Genomic DNA, 24,176 nt, shown 5'->3' on the forward strand with positions numbered 1-24,176 from the left:
TACAAAGCTGATAGTCTTGAAAACATTTAACTTGTATTTTTTATATCAGAAATAAAAGAAAGATATATAATAATAATGAATTTTACTAGTGAAGAAGACTATACCAGATAGTATAATTATCTAAATGCTTCTTTTTATTATGTAACTGATATTCTACCCTCCATTTTTTTTTACTTCTTTTAACCTCAGGTGTGGCTTATGAGCACTTAATTTAATGTCAATTTGCACTGCTTCTGCTACGGATGCTCTACCAATAGTAAAAGTATGAAATCTCTTTTGTAAGCATTAAACCATAAAAATCGTGGGAATTTTAAGAAAACAAACAATAATGTATTCAAAAGTATATTATCTTCACAATCTGTATACGCAGGCTATTTAACCAACCGATAAATGATATAAGTAGCAATGTCTCTTTATATATATATATATAAACGTTAAATAGATCTTGGGTTATGTGGGCTCTTTCTGTATCTCGATGATTTTTTTTTGCAATTGATTGGACAAAAACCGATAGACTCGTAGTAAGATCCTGCTCAGTTTTACTGAATATAAATTACCCCAAAACAATTGATATTTTTTGAGGTCAATATGAGAGCAGAGAATGTTATAAAAAATAAACTTTTGGTGCTAATAGCCCAACTTACAATAATAAATGGTTTTCGAGAATGAAAGAATATGATGTTTTGATGAATATTTGAGCAACCAAGGTAAAGATAAAATAAATTATAACGATGGATCTAATTAGATTAATCACGGTACTTAATGCATCTAAAACTCTTAAATTTCAGTATTGTTTAAGTAAGCTTTATACACAAAAGTCGTTATTCGAATTACGGCAAGATTTTCTATAAAACAATCCCTTTATTCTGGCAAAATATTAATCGGCAAAAAGTATTAAGTGTAGAGCTTTGGAATTTATTTTAATAGCGAGATGTGTGCGGTATAAACACTACGGTTGAGTGAGATACAAACTCTACAATCAGTCTCTTATTAATTCTTGCTAATGGACCTGGTGGGCTAACAATCTACAGAACTGTCACCTCATAAGCATACGTACGCTGTATGCTTAGACACTTCTCAGTACATAACATGAATCATAATGATAAGGAATTCAAATACCAACATATATAAACGAAGAATATTTTGCTCTCTTTAATAAATAACACTCACAGTATTTCTAGGCGTCTCATTTCCGTTCATTGAGGATGATAACTGGACATTACCCATCCTCAAGTAATTTCTTTGGCATAAGCTGAAAACACTGCTTATTTTGACACCTGCCGAAGATTCGGATATTCTACATATACACCTAGATACATACTTCAAAGTTTTAAATGCACAGACCAACCTACATAAAATACAATCCTACTCACTCTCAGGCGTTGCCATATTCCCGTGGCGTTTAAATCGTAGCTTGACACTGTTGTACCCAAACATCTACTCGTTTCTACTTGGGTTTTTTACCGGTATCTTCACTCAGATGACATAATAACTTCTGTCATAAAGTCCTAGTAGAGTATCCACCGCAGGTCATATTCACTCACATCTCTCACTGACCATATTAAGAAGGACAGCTATTTTTAATAGATTAATTCCATACCGAGCTTGACATGTATTGTGGGCGGTGCTTGTTTTCGAACCCTTCTTTGAAATCGGTCAGAACTAGATGGGTCAGTTCCTCCGCAAGAACTTATTTCTCATGATTAGTGCCTTCTTTCTGCACCCTGAATTCGGCTGATATATTGGGTAGCCTAGAACCGCTAATACAGCAGAAAGTGCTTCAGCTAAGATGGTACCAGACGATCTTAGAATCGAATTCAGTGGAGTCTTTCACTACATCTTGGATAAAATACATCTTAAGGTCTCAACATAGCAGTAATTATCCACGCCTCCAAATCTTACTGTGACATATGCGACCCCACGTCTAGATAATGTTAATATTGCTTTCCATACATTATTTTCTGCCATGAATACCATATTTCGAGTCTTTTTTCTTATCGCCCTCACTTATGCCATATTTCTCCCTTTATTCATCTTGGGTTACATCGAGTTTTCGGTTTACCTCTACAGAGATATCTAATTTCAGTAGAAAATTTCTGTGTCTATGGGACTGTACTGAATGTACCTGACCATAACCTGGAGTGTATTGTAGCTGCTGGTTTTATGGTAACTCATGCGTGTAGGAGATAGTTTTTCTGCCGCAACACTCTACTCCCAGCCAAACATTTACTTTTACCCTTACATTTGAACTGAGATGCATTATTGCTCCTGTTATCTATTAATTCACTACATATAGGATATTCAATATTTATCTAATTAACATCCCAAGGATACAATAATGTCTATCATAATCCAGAAAATATTCCCTGCTTTAACCTATCTCTTTCTTCCAGATAGTGAAAACGTTTCTGGTTTTTTCCCCTACGTCACAGGGCGCATAGTCTGTGTTTCTTTACTCTGCATAAGAAGCTGTTTGACAGATAATCACTACATTTTCTTGTACTGGCTATAGTTAACTTAGTATAATGTCCAATATGTCATTCAGGCGTTGAATTTACACTACATTTCTCTCTGAAAATGCTCAATTAGATGTTAATCTTGATACAAACATGATCCAAGTATTTCGGACAAACACATCAATTTAGATATTCTTAATACTATCTTTGTGCTGGATATTCTTATCAGACACATACCTTTCCTGATGTTGCAGTCGTCATAAGTTATCAGATGTGTAATTCTGGAAATATCGCGTGTTCACTGGCGAACCTTTTTTGCCAGTAGCCATTTTTAATAGCTTATTAATCAATAATCAACCCGAAAAAGAATTGTTCAAATAACATCAGAAGCAAATTTCAGTTAGCCTTTTATTGGGAAATCATCTTAATACGTTTAAGGTGCTCTTCAGCGGTCTCGGTATAATTCAAAATTATGTGATAAAGAAAAGTTTTATCTAAATATAGTAATTATACACCAAAAAATCATGAATTACTTTCCGAAAATTGTTAATTCTACCAAGTAGTTTTACGCGCGAATTTGCAGGGGAAACTACTCGGTATAACTCGAAGCGGCGCTAAAATAATAAAAATAACTTTAAACTACGGTTTTGCTAAAACGTCTTCTAAAAATTTCATTTTTTATGCTCTACTCTTTTCACTCCTTTTTACTTTTAAAATATTCAAAATAAACAACAATACCTTTGCTTACTATCTATAATTAACTTTAGTAAAGATAAAAATATGCTCAATATTATAGGCTTCTTAAAAAAAGAAACTTCTATGCAAATATTACAAGAACAAAGATAAAAGATATATAAAGAGATTTATTAAAGAAAGCCACCAAAAATGAATAGCTATTTTAGCAGGCTGCAATTAGTCCTATCATTCCTAATTATATCAGCGTTTTTTCAATATAATTTTACCAAGTTGTTTCCTAAAGTTTTTCACCAATCAAATCATACAATTAGCATCAAATTTTGGAACAAAATCTATGGCTGTGTAGCATGATTACTATAAAAAGCAGTCTCTCTACTTTATTTGTAATTTCCCGTTTTTTTTTCTTATAACCAAAATAATTATAGAGATCGCTGAAGAGCACCTTTAACTATCGATATAACCTCATTTCAATAAAACTCCACCTGGAATTCGAAATTCCGTTCTTATTGTGAGAAAATTCAGGTGAAATATATATATATTCTGCTTTTCACTTATTGCTTAATATCACTTTGAAATATATTTTGGTTTATTTCCTAGTAGCTGATGGGTCTCTTTTGTATCTGTTTGTACAAGTATAAGAAAGGTTAACTTTCTCCTGTACTCTTGAACAAAAAGTGCACAGACCACTTTAGAGTAACCTATAAATCGCCGTTACAGAAAGTTGTACTCCACTCTGGGAGTCATTGCTACACCGATCAATACCGAACCTTTCATTACTTCATTATTCCATTACTTCTTTACATTGATTTACAAAGTCTCTTTTGTAAGTACTTTGAGTAAATAGTATTAACTGTCTCTTCTGCAGTGGAACAGTTACACCGACCCAGTAAAAAGAATATATAGCTATGTCACGTTTGCTCTGACGTGGGTATCTAAGACTGACAAAAAGCGCAGTCCTAATCTTAAATCTAAGATGCAAATTTTTTTGTTACATATAGAACCCCTCCAACGCGTGTCGTTTGTTTTCTCCTTGAGCAACAACAGTCCCGGTTTCATAGTGAGGCGTCTCTTGCGACCGTTGCAGGGAGATTCTTCCATGCTACAAGCATCGGAAAGTGAAAGTTGTTACTCGCCAGCTCAGTTAATTCTGAGAAGTCGTGGGGCATGGTCTCTTTTCTTTTGGAAAGACTACTGTGTACATCGCATCGCCAATGTGGAATCATGATGCTGGGGGGAGGGAGGTCTAACCTGTGGTGAGATGTGCTGGCTCTTCACTGCTAACCTGACTGAACTCTTTAACGGCTGACGGTGAAGCTACTGGTAGTCGAATGAGCTGGACCTTATCACCTAGTGGTAAGTTCTCTGGCGAGTTCGCACCCACATTACTCGGTGACGAGATGTGGGGCTGGATGAACGGGTGCTTTCCGTTGGTTTGCCACCATTCCAGCACCTCCTTCGCTACCAAGTCAGGTTTACGTCCTGAAGGAGATTGAGCCGCGTAATGCGGGGACAAAGAACTTGGTGTCATGCTTTTTATTCTTTTACTCATGTAAAAGAACATTAAGTGAAATTTAATCAAATAGAATAGTTTCTTTACGTGTATCTTTAAATAAATAAATAAAGTCTTTTTTAACTAGCATTGTTTCCAATAAAAAAACACGCTTTTAAACTTTTTTTTTGCTTTCTTGAATAGTTCAATGTTGTAATTAGGAAAGCTCATTTATAAGAGAAATTTAATCTAATTGAATAAATCTAAAAAGAAATAAAATAATATTTGTATATTATAACGTGGTACTTTTAACCGTGTTTAACTTTAGATGCTGTTTTTGTCTATAAAGTATATAAATTGCAGAATAATGTTTGATGATGCCGATGCCGTGAATTGTATAGTATTGAATTTGGCTAATCCGATGGAGATTTTAAAGAGGATGCATTGGAAGGAGAGAAAGAAAAGGAGAGAAAGAGAGAGAAAACAAAAAAAAGACAGGATATTATTGTAAAAGAAGCTCACAAAGTTCCCAAAAAAAATGATATGAAAATATACTTCTTTTTACCATTATAAAATAGAATAATAGAGATCTATTATTTATTCTATTTTCGTTATTACTTCTAACTATATATTATTATTACTTAACTATTGTTAAATATATATCAAGTTTACCTGTCTTATCAATTATCCTTCATGTTTCGACCACCAAATACTAGTGAATTTTTCTTTTTATGATTATTGGACATTGGACTCATTTTATCCGGTAGAGACTTGTCAAGAAAATGTTGAAAAAAAGAATACAAAAACCTTGATATGGAACTCATATTGTACCATACTACATAAGTATTTAAGGGTTTCTGATTTTAAACATTGAATTTTGAAACGATTTCTGGTATATATATACATAAAAGAACAGTTAATACTTATCCTGACCTGTATTATATTCTTTAGTGATCTTTTGTTTTTACATGAAAGAAATTTTATTACCGCATTAAGGTAAGCTCACCTGAAAAAATAAGAGTAAATGATTCGGAAAGTAAGAGCAGACTTGAGATATTTATTATTGATTTTTAATTTGATAGACAGGTGTAGAATATCTTTTATGGTAAGCTCATCGATTTATGATTACTAAGTACAGCCCTTCTACTGATGTATCAATATATCATATGACAGGGAGATGTACAACATAAAAAGAGCTGTACATATATATACATATTGATACTTAAATATTGATAGTATGCACTATAATCCAACGTTTTGTATAATGAAATCAATCAGAATCATATAACTAATATTTATCCTCTACTATATATATATAACCAATGTATTTAATAATCAAGTGGCAAGGACACAATTTGTCTCAACCATCACACTCTTTAAATTGAATATGATGTGCTTTTAGTATGTATAAATTAATGTACCTCAGATTAGAGCCACAGGCTCACATACGTATATACGTACAATCTGGACGAGATACTGTAATAGACTTACAGGCCCTAGATATTTTCCTGAGCCACAAATGTCCAGGTGCACACAGTTTGCTGAGCCACACGTAAAGCTCCCCTTTTGTTTCTTTTTGTGGCTATTATAGAGGAGCATGAATTGTTTTTCGTTATACGTATTTGAAAAGTAACAGCTGGTATTGCAAGGAGGCTGGACTTTGAATTTGCAACTATCGAATCCAAATAATACATATTATACAGATTGTACAGAAGAGTCGTAAAAACGAGTCTTTTCTTATAAAAAACCGAGTGGAAGCTAATGTGGTTAAGTACAAAAATCTAAATATAGGGCTAATATTTCTTTAGTTGGATATAATAAGAAATCATTGAATAAAATAATGAAAATAGTGAAATAGCTTGATGTAGGATATAACATTGTGTATTTTGTTTTTTATACGATACTTTGAGTACTATAGAATCATTCGTCTATGGTAAAGTAAGATGTTGTAGAGTTTGATTCTAAACCTGTGTATATACATTATACACTTTATATTTATATATATTGCTTGGATTATAAGGCTAGAGCTTATTAACAGTATTTAAACATTTCAATCCATAAGTTAAGATATTCAAAACTATTTTTTTAATTGGGGGTTTCTCCTTAGATTACAGTTACATATCTAATTTGTGAGATATATAATCTTAATAATATACCATAGCATAGCACAGTATAGTGTGTGTGTGTTTGTATTAATAATCATGTAACGGATTTGTAGATTTATGCGCATGTTTATGCGAATGGATCTTTGGTATTCGAAGAAATATATATCTTTATTAGTATTATATACTCACAGTCTTGCTATAATGCTAGTGTTATTGATAGTAAAAGGTAATAATAGAGAATGTACCAATTGTAGAATTTCAAGAAAGTAAACATTCACTTGATTTCATATTCGAATCAACTGACGACCTTTTATTTTCTTCTTTTTCTTTTTCTTCTCTTCCTATCCCATTTTGTATAAACATATATACATGCCATATATTTATGTTTGCTCTATTGCTCAATTGCTCAATTTTCCAGCTGCTCCTGCTCTTGTCTCTCCACCTCAAGTGGCATTGAAACAAAGGGCTTCGAAATAATTGATATAAAATATAAAATAAAATCTCTGTGAAGTTAAAGCTTAATTCTTGTGATAATTGCTACCCTTATCGTTCTGCTATTTTAAAACATATCTAGAAATAGAACAAGCTCTAAAATATTAGAGCCATATATTCATATATATATATATAAGTTAAAGTTTGCATTTTCTGATACGTATATAGTCTTGTGCAAAGAGAAATGTTTTCTTACAGTAGGGTTGACAAGCTATCTATCAACTATAAAAGATCTAAAAATGAAAGACAATAAATAACTTTATATGATATTTAGGAAAGTGACACGAATTATTATCGTTTTTAAGAAAAAGAAGAAAAGACCAGAAATAAGCAGCTTCTCATATGGTCTTTCTCTTTATTTTAGCTATAAAATGATTTCAATAAATCTATATATTCATATTCGTACTAGTACTTGTATTTGTTCTTGTATTTGTATAGTTTTAGGGTCTACGTCAATAACAAGGTTTAAATGCCCCTTTAGTTACACTACCGATATTTCTGTCCGATCCGACATCTTGGTTCCCAGCCTAAACGAACAAAGATAATTCAGCAAACATAAAAATAAGATACACACATGACAAGGATTGAATAAATTCAACTTTCACTACACGTGGAGATGGTGTACAATAACGCGTTTAGAGTTTCGACTATATATATATATATATATTGGAATATTATTTCACAGACTATGTCATAGAAATAATGTGTCTCTTAAAGTCCCTCTATCCATTATAATCACAATTCTCTTATTATAGTAATCTTCTCATTTGTATGTTAATTCTTGTTAAAGTATTATGTTGTTGTTTTCTTTCTTAAAAACATCAATGTCTTTATCAAAAGAAATACATTTGAACTGCTGTATTTTCTAAGCTTGCATAACTTTACTTTTAGCTTACATATTCACTTATTTGTTTTGTGGCTGATAATATACTCAAATATTCTCCTGCTTTATTTAATAGACTTGCAAAAAGAACACCCGTTATTTACACTGGAGCATGTTTAGATTAAGGTATTTGCTTCTTTAAAACAGAGGGCGGGACTTATTGCTCTAATATGCCTGTACTACCTTGTGATATATATATGTGTTTTTTTTTCTGGAGAGGTGGAAAGGAATGTTCTTGTCTTTTTTTTTTGCTTCTGTGGTTAAAATAGACGAACAACTACATAAAAAAAAGATGACATTGACAAGCATGCTATTACTGTAGAAAAGTTATACTAAGCATAGTACAATTCTACGCATTGATGCTGTAAACAACATTTATACATTGTAATAGTATATCAAGGCATTGGAGTAAAGTAATTGTTTTTTTTGAAGATGTTAATAATGCATTTAAGCATAGAATACATTGGCAAAATTGATCTTATAAAGTCAAGTCAAGTAAAGAAATATATGTTACCTTGGATCTTTAGTGCTGAATTGATTGTAAATGAAGTGTTCTGGAACAAAAGTGAAAAATAGATAGGATTGATTTAAATCTCAAGTTATATAAAGAAACACTATTACGTAGCTAGGCGACGCTTTGCTTTATTATTATTTCTAAAAAGAAAGGCCCAGCTTTTCCTGCACTAATATATATATATATATATATATGAATTTATGTAATACCCATTTCCTGGGATGTTCTATTTGTCTGTTTTCAGTATCAATAATATATATTAGGAAACATTTCTTTATTTTCTTATTTTCCTTTACAAGAAAATATAGAAGCCCAGGAAAAAGAAAGAAAAAGAACACTAATATTGTGTTACGGTGAGAACTTTGTTTGCAAGAGTAATATATATTATATACATTGTAAAGGCATATATTGTGATAGTCAAGTTAGTTATCTTATCAGTATAAAACTCACTCTATATTTCTTCTGAAAAGTTTACTACTGATATAATTAAGTAAAATCCACAGGTACACCCAAAAAGATAATATATGTATTTATGTATTGTTGATGTGAGCTAACCAGATGTTCCAGCTAGAGCAACTATAGTCATATATATTTCTCTCAAATACATTGATCTTGCTGGTAAATTAAGAAGAAAAAGAAAAGAAGGAAATATAATATGGTGAAAGAAGTTGTGTTTTTTTTTCTTTCTTTCTGTGGAATTGTTCTTTTTTTATAAATATATATATACATGCAAAAAAGGACCTTAAAGTATAATATAGCTACGTAAAATACGGCACTACATATGTAAGTACTATATACTTAATATAATATTTGTTGCATGTTTTTATTTGTCTATTGTCCAATAACAAAAGAGAGGCAAGTTTAATAGGCCTAAATAAAATAAAGGCAAAAAAATAATAATGAGAAGGAGCAAGAGCAATAAGAGGAGCAGAAGCTTATAAAGTAAATGATATACTAGTTACAGGCTATTTACCATCAATTATATATATATATATATATATATGTATTGATAGAGAAAGTGAACGAATGAACGAATGAATGTATGCATGTATGCATGATGTTGTCATGACAACTCAAAGAATAATAATAAAAGTGACATTTACTTGATAAAAACGTCTTTCGATTTTGGTTTTTAAAAAAGGACAAAAACAGTGAGAGTTGCGGGGGTGGCGAGTAAAGCCTGGAGAGCATGATCCAATAATCAATACTTTATTTTTCTTGATCTCATATTCTGTAGAAATAAAATAAAATAAAAAACGTTGATTACACCATTTGAGGAATATATTATCACGGAATAGACATCTTTTTCATAATATCTATAACACTGCCCTTATAAATAGTAGGGACTTAATTCCCTTGTGGCGTATCTTTATTAGGAAACCGAAATCGAGAAATGAATTTAAAAGAAGAAAAACGGGTCCAATTTTTAATGGAAGACTTCTTGCGTCCCGATTTTCCATTGATGAAAAGCAAATTATTAGGTTTAAATTGTACTTGTAGCTGTTCCTGATCTTGCTTCATGGTTTTGTGTTGCCTGTCGTAGTAAATTTCTTGAATGACTTGAGAAAAAAAAAAGATGTACATTTTGCTCTCGATATGTTATTCTCTAGATGAACCAATACAAACTTCTTAAAAGCCACGATTTTCTACTCATTTACATGACCATTGCTTCTATTATTATTACTAGTATCATTATTTCCTTCTCCTTCTCCTATTGAAACTGCTCCTTTAGTCTTTGCATAAAGAAGTCCCGTTATTTTCCGATTCTTCTCTCGCTCTTTCTCTTTCGAATTAAATACCACAAATGGTTGTTACACTTGCACAAGTTCTTTCTTTTTTTCCTTTATTTCTTTTTAGTCGTTAATTTTAAAAAAAAAATTGCTACGCATTTCTTAAAGAATAAAATCTTCTTTCCGTTTTCATTGTAGAAATGATAGAAGTTAAATGTACAAGTGCAAATATGTCTATGTATCTTTATAGTAAGAAGAGTGTAACCACCATTTAAGGTTCCGTGTTTTCTTTATTTTATTTTATGGTTTAAGAATCCTGTACGTTGGAAAATGTTGAAATTGTCAATTATAGAAAAATGAAGAATAGGAAATGTAATATATAGTGCCACTGGATAATAATAATATATAAATACATGTATGTATAAGGAGAGGGAAATATGTATATTATATATGTATATGTATATGTATATGTATATGTATATGTATATGTATATGTATATGTATATGTATATGTGTAGGTGTAGGTGTAGGTGTAGGTGTAGGTGTAGGTGTAGGTGTAGGTGTAGGTATAGGTATAGGTATAGGTACATGTATAGAAAGTAGAAAAAAGTAGAAAAAGTGTATCATGAAGAAAATATATAAAGAGAGAGAGAGATTCATACAGAAAATAAACAGGAAATTTGAAGAAAGTATAAAACAGAAATAAAAGAACAAAATAAATAACTACAGTCGACTGAAGAATAAAGAAGAGAAGAAGGTAAATAAATAAATAAATATAAAAGGAGAAAGAATGTTCATAGGTATTTGTACATATATAGTCTGATGGCGAATAAAGACTTGGAGATCCATGCAAATTAATGATCCATGGAGTAAGGGTGTTGATGGTGGTATTGGTGGTGTCTTTCATGAGATTTTACATGTCTCTTGAGATCATGTTTACGAGCAAAGGCTTTAGAACAACAAGGGCAGATAAATCTCTTTTGGCGGTTGGGGTCGTGAGTCATTATGTGCTCCTTCATGTTATTGGTGCGATTGCTAGTATGTGTGCAATAAGGACACTGATGGCGTATTTGATTTCCAGGACTTGAAGATTTAGTGGGTGGTATGGCATATGCTTCTTCTGCTGCTAGTCCTGATGCTGATGTTGATCCCGATACTCCTGCCTCCTGTAGCCATGGTTCGGTGCTTAGACCTGGACTGACGCTAAAGTTGCTGTTTGTGTAAGACAGATAGGGATCGCTGAGACTGAGATTAGTTAAATAATTTTGGTTCACTAGAGGTGAAAGTGGAAATAGGGCGGCCATTGGAGATAACAACAAGTCTGCTGGAGAGTAAGGCTGCTGAGGCAATGTCATGAATGGAGATTGAGCAGAAGGTGAGGTAAAAGGGGCATCGGCTGGATATTGACCGGATAGATACATCGAAAGTATAGCGTCGTCTTCAAACTCAGGTAGAACTGTTGTATTGTAGGTTTCTCCAGAGGGTATATCATCTTCGAATGCAAACAGGCCGGTATCGTAACCTGTCAGAGATTCAGAAACCGAAGAAAATGAGCCAAATGAAGAAGATGGTACAGAGAAAAAGCCTATTAAAGATAGCAGCAACAAGATGAACAGAAAGTTGATTGTTGAGTCTTGTGTTGTTATAATGATAGAAGCAACAACATAAAGTAGCATTGTATTGCATTGTATTGCATTGAATTGGATTGAACCAAGAGAATGAAGAAATAAAGAAAAGGGTCGTACCAAGAGACAGATTGTCATTACTAGGAAATGGATCGGGAATTGGCACGGCAAGTGATCCAGACGCGAGACAGAATTGTGACACTTGTTCAATTGAACCAAATAGATCCACAGATATTTGAGGATCTGACACACTTGCTACTTCTTCTGGTATATCTCTCGGATTTTCTTCAGGGAAGCACTCTGCCATTTGGAAGGACTTTTCAACAAACGACTTTACGAACTCATTGAATGTGGACATGGTTTGTTGTTGTTTGTTGAAAATTCAATCGAAAAAAAATATGTAAGAATATGTAAAAATGTGTGGTTATATCAGAACAATATCTTCAAAAGGAAAGCAAGCTTTGGAATTGAAAGATAAAAGGGAAAGAAGGTGAATTAAAGAAGATCAAGAGACTTCGAGTGCTGTTATTTATACACCTTTGATTTTTTTCTCTTTTCTTTGTAGGTCTTTGCGTAGATTATTTTTTTCCTTGTAAGAATATATATATAAATAAAAATAAAAATCATATAAAAAAATTGAGCAAAGTTCTGACTCTTTTTTTTTTGGTCTCACAAAGCGTAGCGTGGCTCCCAATACGTGTGTAACCAATTGCAAAAGAAAAAAACAAGGACGACAATTGAATGACCAGCAGGAAATATGGACACAAGGTCTACACAAGGGCACAGAGAATCAAATTGAATATACAAAAGAAAAAAACGTGGTACATTAAGTTTCACCATCAATTGGACGATTCTTTTGAAAATAACACAATAGATTACAAGTACGTCAGAGTGTAAAAATTGCAGTTACAGTTGCGGTCGCAGTAGTATGATAACCAGTCTTTAAAATATACACATACACACAGTAAGGTTGGAGAATAGGATGTTTACTTGGATACAAGTAGTCCATATTCTAAAAATAACCATATTCCAGCACAAATTGGACTGGTATGTTTTCTCAAACAAGGTCACCTAGACAACATCAGTCCTTCTCTACCCTTTGTTTTTATTATTATTTTATTTATATTGTAAGCAAAATTAGGGAAGAGCTTTACTAATTCATTTCAAATATACATATATCTGTATGCGCATAAATTATTTGATAATTATCTTAAAAACAGATATATATATATATACGATTTTATTATAAAGTTCTAATGAAGTATGATTTAATAAATTATAGGAAAAGTGTCTGCGATTACTACAATCTTGAGAGCATTCAACTACACTTACTAGCTCTACTGATACAAAATACACTACCTTGTACAATAACAGACCCTAAATTACTTGAATGAAAAATAAACATAACTTGAGTTTATATACCCAACATACGCGTGTCCCCTGAAAACAATGATGATGATAATTTGAACTCTTTATCATTATCACTATTATTTATCTGAAATCCATCAAAGCACGAAATACACTTTTCTAGTGAAAATAATATACATATATCGATATTCGTCATATTTCTTTTTAGGCTCCTGAAAATTAATAGCCCTACAACCTCTTTGTATTGATATCTCTTTATACTTGGGCTGTTAAGTAGGCAAACTAGAATAACAAGTTAAAGATATAGGTTTTTTTTTTAGAATTTATTTAAAGGAAATAGATAATTGATAGCGTGTTTGCTCGTCTGTGTACCCTCTCTTCATTTGGGCTAAAAGTTAGTTATTCACATTCAATGCCTTTTATACACTTCAACTGGGATATGTCTCTACCCTGTTACTCATGAATAGCAGTTGTCAGCTGGTTAAATGGCTTTGGAGCGTGAACTTTTGTCTTTCTTTACGTTTCTTGTAATATAACCCTCTCACCCACCCACCCATCCACACACACACACACATATATATATATATTCTTTAAGGCTGAGATCTGAGATGTTGTTAAGCAGAACTACTGTCATTGGTAACTTGTTTTCTCTCTCTTCCTTCTTCCAATTCCTCTTTCAAATTAGAAGGGCCAACATCCTGCTTAACACATACAAACCATGACGGAATTTGTCATCATCACACTATAACCTTGGCCTGATAACTTTCTTTCTGTAATTTTCTTCAAGGTACTGCCAAACTCTTGTATTTCCACCTTTTCTATAAAAGAAAAAAAAGGAAAGGAAAGGAAAGCATAAACCTCGATTCATCTACCTCAGTTGTCATAATCCCTTCATCTCTAATTAGTTTTTTTTTAGAGTGATTGGCAAATACCAATCTGTTTCTTTTTTGTATTTCCTTTTGATAATATTGACGTATAAAATTCCGAGCAATAATACCCAGCTCTATGGATAGTTTCGCGAATGGTAGGGACTTGGAGAAGTAAAATGTTCTAATGTGTCTGACATGAATGCTGTAAGACCTTCAAAAGATGATGATCTCCATTATCTACGATTCTTTTTAGTGCCTTTTTTCGCTTATTGAGAGGATAAAAGACGTCGTGTCAGTATATCTTTCTCTTGTGGTTTTTTAATTGCGGTTTATAGTGCTTGTAGAGGGTATACCGATCCTATAAAAAAAAGATAATCCTAGGTGGCAGATCTATTAATAGTATTAATGTCATTTAATATTAGTCTCCTTTAATAGTCTAAAAGCTCCTTGGGCTAAGTAAGACTTGTGTGTTGTTGATCGGGTGAGACATGATGATTTACATGAGAAAAGTTGTGTAAATAATCAAGTGGTGTTGTTGCATTATTTGTCGGGGATTCAAGAATTAATGATGGCCATTGGTACGTGTCTGTGTGTGTAAAGTGACGCAACCAACCAATCTTAAGAAACTGTAACAAATAAACAAACGTGAAGAAAGTGAGAAGCTACATATATGGAAAAGCTATAATCACATTTATATAATAGTTCATTTTGTAATATTTTCTGTACATTATACGTAGCACTTATTTTACAGACTTTCTGGGTATCGATATAAAGGTGTATCTATACCTCTAGCTCTCTCTGTGCGTGTGTGTGTGTGTGTATACGCACTGTATCACAGTATATTAGTTCTTTGAGCATTAATGAGAAATGGAGAAATATTCAATTTGCTCTTGAAATTTTTCGAGATTTTATTATTTCGTCAGACACTCTTTCTTTCTTTCAAATATGTGCGTGTGTAATCCTTTTGATAGCGGGTTTTAATGTGTGTGTGTGTGTTTGTGTTTTTTTTTGGTATAAAAATATTTTTGAAAATGGTTATCAAAATCAGCCAAATTAATACATACAGTTGTTCCAATGCCAAAGGGCAGCTTTTGTTTTCTCAAAAGGCGGTTTAAGTAAAGTATACTGCTGTTATCTCATCACTTATAATAATAGAAACAATTTTAACTTTATTTGCTTTAATTCCATATTGCTCTACAACTTGAGAGCAAAGACTTGTCATCAATTTGGGAGTTTTTAACTCTGACTCCTGAAGTTTCTTGGTTCCAGTTGGGCCATGATCTTTCAAACCAATCTCAACATAGCCTAATTAAGTTAAAGGATATCTGAAAGTAAGATCTGAACGGTCTGTAACCATTTGTTCCATTATGTCAATTGAGCCAAGTGCCCTTCTCATGTTCTTGTTATAGAATGAAGTAGAACTGGAAGAGTTGCTACAAAAAAAGGTATTTTAGAATTCAGAAATATAAACATAGAACCAAAACTCAAGTCTCAGAAGTAGCTTTTGATAACACGCTCTGTTGACTTGATGAACCCATACATATCCTGCAAGAGATCTTGTTCAGTTGGGAAGCTTTCAATACTGTCTTTATCCATAAATGGATTCAGATAGTTGAAGACACTTTCTCGATACCAGTATTCTTCTGGTTGATGTCGGCGGTTGCAAGAAATGTCTTGGAATACTTTGTCAATCGAGTCAAAGTCATTCTAAACAAAAAGTGAGATTCCAGAGTATGAAGAGATAAAAGGACCATTTGAGCTCACCTTTCCGTCCAAATTCATCAGCATAATGGTTAACGACTCTGGTAAAGCCTTCATTAAATTGGCCTTGCCGGTTTCTTTTTCGATTTCTTTAATTTCACTGGCTTAAAAATATCGGCCAATTTGTGGAATTGATATGCAAAATAAAAGAATGTAAAGGACTATTATGATAGTTAATAAAAGTATATATGCTACTACTTAATTATGTACTTACTGCTCAACAGAATAGTCTTTTGCTTTGTTATAAAGTACATCCTCCATAGTAGTTTCCTCTTTCAAAACCAATCTTTCGATGATTTTTTTGTACGTATGCTTCATCAAAGTCTTGTCTTTTTCAGTTAATTTTTCTTCATATTTGTATTTTGGGTTGGTTTTGTAGTTATTGATAATACACTGTGAAATTGCTTCTAGAAAACTGTTCAATTGAACCTGCTTTGTAGCTCCAGCCAAGTATAACAATCCAGATGCGATTTCTAAATGTAATTGGTGTATATAAGCCAAGTTAAATATATATGTCGTGTCCCACCAGAAAATATCGGCCCCGTAGGATTAGCATTTTTTTTTGGAAACTTTTAATATCAAAGTATGATCCCTCAAAAAAAAGGGTAATTATATCCAAGCCAAAAGTGAGAAAAAGACACGGCAGTCTATCATGCTATGAAATTTATTGAAACAACTATGGATGTTTTAGATAAACAGGGCAAGAAAGGAGTTTCATTGTGGTGGATAATTGCAGGATTTGCCGCTCTTATTATATATATTTTTTGTTTTGTTTTGTTATAGAAACGTTTAACAAACATGGCCATAAGTCACTTTTCCTACTACTTTACTCACCGTTTTCTAATCTTATTAAAGTGTTTGACGATAATTATAGCCTTTCACTCCCAACAGTTACTATTGGAGCAACCTATAAATCTATCCACCAATATATATATATACATATATATTTATTTACATATTCTAAGCTTGACTGTAAAATGGCGAACTTTAGGAAAATAAAAATCGCCCTTTCGTTTTTTAAAAACCGGCTTTTTGAAATGCTTTGTTAGCCGCCTTTTGACGTTGGAACAACTGTACATATATATATTTCAATATTTTTTTTCTCTCTCTCTAGGTAACATTTCTATAATCTTTTCAAATCCAAAGATGCTTCAAATCCAAAAATAGAAAGGTAAAGAAGAAGAAAGGAAGAAAAAATTGGTCCAAGACTATCTTGCATGCTATCAATTAAAAAGCCTACGATAGCACTTTAAAAACTATTTTTACTTGATGAAAAAGAAAACTTCTTGGGTTTATATTTGTTTGCAGTAGAAAACCAGCTAAAATAAGCGGCGCTTTTTTTTTGTTTTTTGTTTTCTATTCATATTATTATTTCATTATTTCATTTATACATCCTTAGGCTTAAAATTTTCATCCTGGAGGATTATACAAAGCCAGTAGAATATAAAAAGAAACAATAGGCGATTTTTTTGTATAATGCATTAAACATCTCTCTTTCTCTTTTCTTTATATTTATCTTGTCTCCCAAAACAAAATACATACATACGTACATACATACATACATATAACACATAGCATATATAACATAGCATAATAATCAATCATGCAACCAATGATCTTCTCAAAGCAAAAGGCTCCTATCCAGCATCACCTGGAGTGGGTCTCAAACATGGATGTTAATGTTGTAGGCAAAGCTTCCCGAAAAACATCAATCATTTGTACCATTGGTCCAAAGACAAACACAAAAGAAAAACTAGTCGAGCTTATCGATGCTGGTATGAGTATCGTTAGAATGAACTTTTCTCATGGTGATTATTCCTATCACTCTTCTGTTCTCAATAATGCTCGTGCCGCTGGTACTGGTAAGTTTTAAATAAGTATAAAATGTATAAAAATAAGCGAGAATGAGAGCAAGAGCAAGAACGAGAGCAAGAACAAGAGCAAGAGCAAGAGCAAGAGAGAAATCTCTACTGCTCTTTTCTGTTTTTGGAAACATGACGTAGATTTCATTATTTTTTTAAAAAAATTATTCCTTATTAAGCTTGGCTATTTTTTTTATATATATATGTATAAATCAAATTATAAAGAGCGACCCGACAAGGCCATTGCAATTGCCTTGGATACTAAAGGACCAGAAATCAGAACCGGTGTTATGCGTGATGGAAACGATATTCCTATCAAGAAGGGCCATGTTATGATCTTTAGCACAGACCCTCAATACGAGGGAATCTGTGATGACAAGGTCATGTATATCGACTACACCAACCTGCCTAAGGTCATTAATGTAGGCATGCCAATCTACGTGGACGACGGTGTCATGTCCTTCAAGGTACTCGAGAAGGGCAGCTCGCACGTCAAGGTCGAGGCCCTCAACAACGGAACCCTGTCTTCTCGCAAGGGCGTCAACTTACCCGGAACAGATGTCGATCTTCCTGCCTTGTCAGAAAAGGACAAATCAGACCTAAAGTTTGGCGTGGAAAACAACGTGGACATGATCTTTGCGTCCTTTATCCGCCGTGGTCAAGATGTCAAGGACATCCGTCGCGTCTTGGGCGAAAAGGGCAAGATGGTCAAGATCATCGTCAAGATCGAGAACCACCAGGGTGTCAACAACTTTGACGAAATTCTTGCAGAGACAGACGGTGTTATGATTGCCCGCGGAGATTTGGGAATCGAGATTCCTTGCGAGCGTGTCTTTATTGCCCAAAAGATGATGATTGCAAAGTGTAACCTGCACGGCAAGCCTGTAGCCTGTGCCACCCAGATGCTCGAGTCAATGACCTACAACCCACGTCCAACGCGTGCAGAAGTTTCTGATGTGGCGAATGCTGTCCTGGACGGAGCAGACCTCGTTATGCTCTCGGGAGAGACTGCCAAGGGAGCCTACCCAATCGAGGCCGTCAAGACGATGTCGAATACATGTGAGCTTGCCGAGTCAGTCATCTGCCATCCCCCCTTGTTCAACCAACTTCGAGCCCTCACGCCCTGGCCAACCGAGACCACTGAAACGATTGCATGTGCTGCCGTGTCTGCAGCAGCCGAACAGAATGCTGGGGCTATCCTCGTCCTCTCCCGTTCTGGCCAGTCTGCCCGCCTGGCATCAAAGTACCGGCCCTCTCAGCCGATTATCTTGGTCTCCAGAAACGACCAGGTTGCTCGCCAGTCACATCTCTATCGAGGCGTGTTCCCATTTGTTTACAAAGAAGATCACAAGGAGGATTGGCAGGAGGATGTTGAGGCAAGAATCAAGTGGGGAATTATGCAAGGCAAGAAGTTTGGTTTGGTCAAGTCCAATGATTCGGTCGTTGTTGTGCAGGGATGGAAAACTGGTGTAGGAAACACCAATGCGATCCGGGTATTGATTGCTCCTTAAAAAAAATATGTATACTTTGTACATTAGAGGATAAAGAAAAAAAATGAATAAGCTTTTTTTGTGTATATATATTTATAAAGATGTACACACACGCGCACGCGCATACATAAATACATACATACAAATACATAGATATATTATACATATGTATGCCTGTATGTCTGTGTGTCTGTGTGTATGTGTGCCTGTATATATATATATATATGATTTTATTTTCTGTATTGAATAAACACTAGAATATTTCTCAATATTATACTTTATATGTATACAACTCTACTCTATATTTTATGTGTCTGTGTCTGTGTCTGTGCCTGTGCCTGTGCCTGTGCCTGTGCCTGTGCCTGTGCCTGTGCCTGTGCCTGTGAGTTGAGTTGAGTTGAGTTGAGTCGAGTTGAGCACTCCTTGTTTAGACTAACAAAAATCTTTAATCTCGATATTGACCAAAATTTAAGCACCAAAGTTGTATTGTTGTTGAATTGGTTGCATGTTAAGCTTCTATCTTCTTGATTTCTAGTTTTACAGTGTAATTTTGAATTGGTCGTCTATGAATATAAATGATAGAAGATGTATTAAAGCCTTTTTTAAAATAACAAGAGAAAAGAGGTTGTTTTTATGTTTTTTGTTGTTGTTGTTGTTGTTGTTATTCTTTTTATGTATATACGTATTTACACATATATATTATATTATATTATATTATATTATATTATGTTATGTTATGTTATATTATATTATAGATCGATACAATAAATCATTGTTTGTTTTCTTGAATAATGTTTACAAGCCTAATATAAATCAATCGAACCAAATCGAATCGAATTGAATAGAATAAAATAAAATTGAATCGAATCGAATCGAATCAAGCCAAACCAGTCAGTCAGCCAGCCAGCCAGTCAGTTAGTCATCCAGATCATATAGAATCCATGGCTTTTCCACACACACACACACACACACACACACACACACACAAAAGAAAGCCTTTCTTTTTTTTCCCTTTAGACTTACCAATCCAACCCTTCTGTCAATCCTTCTCCCTTGAGTGCACTTGTCTTGTAAATCGAGTATTGTCTGTTCTTGAGTGTAGATAGTCCAAGAGCCTCTGTGACTTGTGCTGCTGAAAGTGCACCTTCCATGTCCTGCTTATTAGCAAATACCAACAATGCAGCATCCTTGAGTTCTTCCTCTTCTAGCATTGCGTGTAGCTCCTCTCTGGATGTCTGCATACGATCCTTGTCTACACTGTCAACTACATAGATAACTGCATCTGTATTGGAGTAATAACAACGCCAATAAGGTCTAAGCATACACGCAAACACACACGCACACGCACACGCACACAAACATTAATGAATATCAACAAATATTTATACATATATATATATATATATACAGAAACGCACACGCGCACAATGAAACTGCCTTTTTGTAATTCTTTTTTAATTTACCTAATACTTGTCTGGCCTCCCAAATCCCAGACTTGAAACTTGATGTTCTTGTAGGTAACGGTCTCGACATTGAATCCGATTGCTAATCATCAAGCATCATCAACATCATCATCAACATCATATTATTTTATATATATATATATATAAAGGTCGAGCAGGAATCCTAGTGAGCTTACTTGGAATAGTAGAAACAACTTCTCCAATCTGATATTTCCAGATTAGCCAATATGATTATAGTGTGGCCCAATTTCGTTTCATTACCTGTAGTCTGTAAAGAATTGTTGTCTTTCCTGCACCATCTAGACCAAGAATCAATATCCGGACTTCTTTTTCACCCCAGAGTCTTCCTAATACTTTGCTGAACAAGGCACCTGTTAGATGAATATTTGAATTAGTCATTGTTACTTTATTTATTTATTTTTTGGTTTGTTGTATTTAATCCAACTCATTGGTCATTGTTAATTGCTCATTCGAATGTTCTTTTCTTTCTTTCTTTTTCATTATTATTATTATTTTTACCCATTGAATCGTTTATTATTATACTTCTTTTGTTGAGTTTTTGAGTATGGAATCCAAGTAATCGTAAAATCCACACAAGTATTATATAGATATATATTTATTTATTTTGTTGTTATTCTTCTTTGTTCTATCTTGTATAAAGAGAGAGAGAGAGGCAAATAGACAGACAGACAGACTAACAGACTAACAGACTAACAGACAGACAGACAATTGCCTATAATTGTGTGTGCGTGATAGTGATAGTGATACAAGAGGAACGCGATGGGCATTTTGTTTTCTTAGCGGCGACTTGAAAGCGAAATCTTTGGTTTTCTTTTCTTTTTTTTTCTTTTAGCGTCACCTAGCTTTCAACTGTGCGTCATCTGTACAGCTTATGTTATTTTATGTTTTTATATATCTATATTTGATTTATTTAGAGCCACTAGTATTTCTTGTTTGATTATTAATATCCTCTGTATCTTTAAAGAATAATTGACTAATTCTTAATGATGATGATGATAATAATATTATTATTATTAATTAATGTCTTATTTACAGTGTGCTTAAATGAATTAATGAATGAAGTAAGCGAGCTAGTGAATATGTAATTAATAGCGCATTTATGTGTACTTCTTTTTGAGAATATTACTACACCAAAATAACTAGCCAACTGGCTAACTATTACTATTACTATTTGCTTTAAAAGATAGATGTGGAAATAGAAATAGAAATGGGAATAAATAAATAAAAAAGGGGGTAATCAAGTACAAGTACAAGTACAAGAACAAGTATAAGAACAAGTATAAGAACAAGAAAAAGGTGATGAAGATAAGGAAGGGGTAGGGGTAGTATATTCGATTATAGTTTCCTTCCCTTTTATTCTTGATTGCTGGTAAATACAAGTGATGAATATAGCATGTAGTTTATCAATTATGTAATACCAATAAAGAAGTTATTTAGTACAAAGATATACATATAATAGCTATGTATTTATGCGTGTATATGTCTTATATTCATCTAGACAAAAAAGAAAATAGCCAATAAATCTCAGTTGATATTTCCTTTCTTTAGTCTAATCAAATATATATATATCTATCTATCTACACACACAAAAGATAAAAAAAGATCTGCACTCACATGCAGATGTGTATATCAATTACAAGATCTAATTCTATTAGATTCTACAAATCTATTAAATAATAATACTAATAAAAATGATTCTTTTATTTATTTATTTATTTATTTAAAGAAGATGAATTGTATGCATTTATTGAAACGAAATAAAAATAGAGAACTATAGAGCTAGAAGGAGATATGAAGAGAGATGTGAATGTGTGAGTGTAAGAGATGAAAAAAAAGGAGAGAAAGACAAAAGAGAAAAATAAAGTAAAGTAAAGTAAAAGCAATGAATGCATTGAATGTAGTGCGAGTGTATGCGTGTGTGTGTGTGTGTGTGTGTGTGTGTGTATGTGTGTGTATATATTTGTTTGTGTGCATTGAACAAAAAAGAAGAAGAAGAAGAAGAAAAGAACGAGCAAACGAACGAACGAACGAACAAACGAACAAAGAGAAAGGTTATGAAAGAGATTTGAGTTTAGTAATTTGTCTCTTGGGGATGCCAGCCCGCAGGAGCAAGATGACCCTGGAGAAGGGAGGCACGATGAAAATGGTCTTGATTGGAGCCGTACGATATAGCAAATGGAAATCCATTGTGTCGTGCAAAAGAGTGGTCAAATGTATCATGAGGCCGAGAAGACATGGAGATCTGCTGTGCAGCTACGGCTGCTGCTGCTGCTGCCGCTGCTGCTGCTGCCGATGTTGATGCTGCCGATGTTGATGCTGATGTTGATACTGATGTTGATACTGATGATGTGGCTGTTGTTGCCGTTGTGGTTGATGATTGAATGTGCGAAGAAGATGATGATGAAGAAGATGAAGAAGAAGATCCAACCATTCCGTGTGAGTCGCGTTTTTCATGGGTCTTGATATGTTGAGTTAGGTTATCTGATCGAGCAAACGTACGTCCACAACCAGGGTAAGTACATTCAAAAGGACGTTCGGCAGTATGGATGCGCTGGTGTCGTTTGAGGTGCTCGGGTCGCTTGAAACGTCTGTGACAGTCAGTGTGTTCGCACACATACTGCTTCTGCCGCTCTTCCTCGCAACTTGATTGACCTACTTCCATCTCAGAGAATGAAGGCTCATAATGAGAAAACGCTTTGTTGGGTGTAGGTGAGCTTGTAGGTGGGTATGCTGCATGGAGCTGATGTTCTGTCTGGACAGCCTGGACTTGGGCTGCCTGTGCCTGTGCCTGTGCCTGTGCTTGTGCTTGTGCTTGTGCTTGTGCTTGAGCCTGTGCCTGTGCTTGAGCCTGTGCTTGAGCCTGTGCTTGCGCCTGTGCTTGTGCTTGTGCTTGTGCTTGTGCTTGTGCTTGCGCCTGTGCTTGTGCGTGTGCGTGTGCTTGAGCCTGTGCTTGTGCCTGGGCTTGTGCTTGTGCCTGTGCCTGTGCAGATGAGAGGTCATGGTTGAAATTAGATTCTTGCCGGACATCGGTCATAGAGACCGAACAAGGTCGATGCTGAGGCATTGGTGAGACGTGGTGTTCGAGAGCCTTTTTGGTGTGTGTGCGGAAGTGTGCATGGAAGTTGTCGGATCTAGAGAAGCGCTTACCACAGCCTGGGTGGTGACATTGGTGGGGGCGCTCTCCGGTATGGACAAACATGTGTCTCTTGAGATGCTCATGGCGCTTGAAGCTCCAGTCGCATTCTGGTTGAGTGCATACATGCTTGTTTTGTTTGACTGGCTGGCGACGAGGAGAGACTGTACGCTCGGTCACAGAGAGAGATCGCTTCTGGAGGTGGATTGGCCAGAAAGA

The 24,176-nt window shown here is 34.2% G+C and overlaps 8 protein-coding genes across 8 annotated transcripts; 2 read left to right on the forward strand and 6 right to left on the reverse strand.

The window, feature by feature from the left end:
• Positions 1–153: 153 nt before the first annotated feature.
• PHYBLDRAFT_71835 (hypothetical protein) lies at positions 154–1,437 on the reverse strand (the record flags this gene model as incomplete). The annotated part of the gene is made up of 4 exons (XM_018442549.1): positions 154–273; positions 645–737; positions 1,171–1,297; positions 1,370–1,437. 4 exons carry the CDS (start codon positions 1,435–1,437, stop codon positions 154–156), a joined length of 408 nt encoding a protein of 135 aa, XP_018291658.1.
• A 2,612-nt stretch (positions 1,438–4,049) lies between these two features.
• Positions 4,050–5,052, reverse strand: PHYBLDRAFT_158746 (hypothetical protein). Its single transcript, XM_018433851.1, has one exon. The coding sequence runs from the start codon at positions 4,678–4,680 to the stop codon at positions 4,396–4,398; it is 285 nt and encodes a 94-aa protein (XP_018291659.1). The 5' UTR covers positions 4,681–5,052; the 3' UTR covers positions 4,050–4,395.
• A 1,004-nt stretch (positions 5,053–6,056) lies between these two features.
• On the forward strand, positions 6,057–7,223 carry PHYBLDRAFT_71833 (hypothetical protein; the record flags this gene model as incomplete). Its single annotated transcript, XM_018442548.1, has 5 exons — positions 6,057–6,193; positions 6,345–6,360; positions 6,560–6,579; positions 6,860–6,972; positions 7,165–7,223. 5 exons carry the CDS (start codon positions 6,057–6,059, stop codon positions 7,221–7,223), a joined length of 345 nt encoding a protein of 114 aa, XP_018291660.1.
• A 3,996-nt stretch (positions 7,224–11,219) lies between these two features.
• PHYBLDRAFT_168057 (C2H2-type zinc finger transcription factor) lies at positions 11,220–12,348 on the reverse strand (the record flags this gene model as incomplete). Its single annotated transcript, XM_018435787.1, has 2 exons — positions 11,220–11,950; positions 12,111–12,348. The coding sequence occupies 2 exons, from the start codon at positions 12,346–12,348 to the stop codon at positions 11,220–11,222; spliced, it is 969 nt and encodes a 322-aa protein (XP_018291661.1).
• Positions 12,349–15,536: 3,188 nt separating this feature from the next.
• PHYBLDRAFT_71831 (hypothetical protein) lies at positions 15,537–17,067 on the reverse strand (the record flags this gene model as incomplete). The annotated part of the gene is made up of 5 exons (XM_018442547.1): positions 15,537–15,660; positions 15,753–15,934; positions 15,992–16,088; positions 16,203–16,428; positions 16,944–17,067. The coding sequence occupies 5 exons, from the start codon at positions 17,065–17,067 to the stop codon at positions 15,537–15,539; spliced, it is 753 nt and encodes a 250-aa protein (XP_018291662.1).
• A 590-nt stretch (positions 17,068–17,657) lies between these two features.
• Positions 17,658–19,361, forward strand: PHYBLDRAFT_57975 (hypothetical protein; the record flags this gene model as incomplete). Its single annotated transcript, XM_018440266.1, has 2 exons — positions 17,658–17,850; positions 18,076–19,361. The coding sequence occupies 2 exons, from the start codon at positions 17,658–17,660 to the stop codon at positions 19,359–19,361; spliced, it is 1,479 nt and encodes a 492-aa protein (XP_018291663.1).
• Positions 19,362–20,006: 645 nt separating this feature from the next.
• Positions 20,007–21,553, reverse strand: PHYBLDRAFT_133457 (hypothetical protein). Its single transcript, XM_018429573.1, has 6 exons — positions 21,323–21,553; positions 21,065–21,174; positions 20,980–21,007; positions 20,804–20,885; positions 20,364–20,654; positions 20,007–20,143 (listed from the first exon to the last, which is right to left on the reverse strand). The coding sequence occupies exons 1-6, from the start codon at positions 21,324–21,326 to the stop codon at positions 20,110–20,112; spliced, it is 549 nt and encodes a 182-aa protein (XP_018291664.1). The 5' UTR covers positions 21,327–21,553; the 3' UTR covers positions 20,007–20,109.
• Positions 21,554–23,270: 1,717 nt separating this feature from the next.
• On the reverse strand, positions 23,271–23,447 carry PHYBLDRAFT_95464 (C2H2-type zinc finger transcription factor; the record flags this gene model as incomplete). The annotated part of the gene is made up of 1 exon (XM_018443908.1): positions 23,271–23,447. A coding segment is annotated over one exon (177 nt), but the record flags the coding sequence as incomplete, so codon positions are not given.
• Between the last annotated feature and the right edge of the window lie 729 nt (positions 23,448–24,176).

The sequence above is a fragment of the Phycomyces blakesleeanus genome, assembly GCF_001638985.1.
Source record: "Phycomyces blakesleeanus NRRL 1555(-) unplaced genomic scaffold PHYBLscaffold_10, whole genome shotgun sequence".
Lineage (NCBI taxonomy): Eukaryota > Fungi > Mucoromycota > Mucoromycetes > Mucorales > Phycomycetaceae > Phycomyces > Phycomyces blakesleeanus.

What these genes read in the sequence shown, in the direction of transcription:
- PHYBLDRAFT_158746 (XM_018433851.1), bottom strand. Translation starts at nt 4,680, where the DNA reads ATGACACCAAGTTCTTTGTCCCCGCATTACGCGGCTCAATCTCCTTCA.
- PHYBLDRAFT_133457 (XM_018429573.1), bottom strand. An exon ending in CAATTCTTTACAGACTACAG is followed by an intron (nt 21,008 to 21,064) that starts GTAATGAAACGA and finishes TGGAAATATCAG; the next exon opens with ATTGGAGAAGTTGTTTCTAC. An exon ending in TTGACAGAAGGGTTGGATTG is followed by an intron (nt 20,144 to 20,363) that starts GTAAGTCTAAAG and finishes GATTTATATTAG; the next exon opens with GCTTGTAAACATTATTCAAG.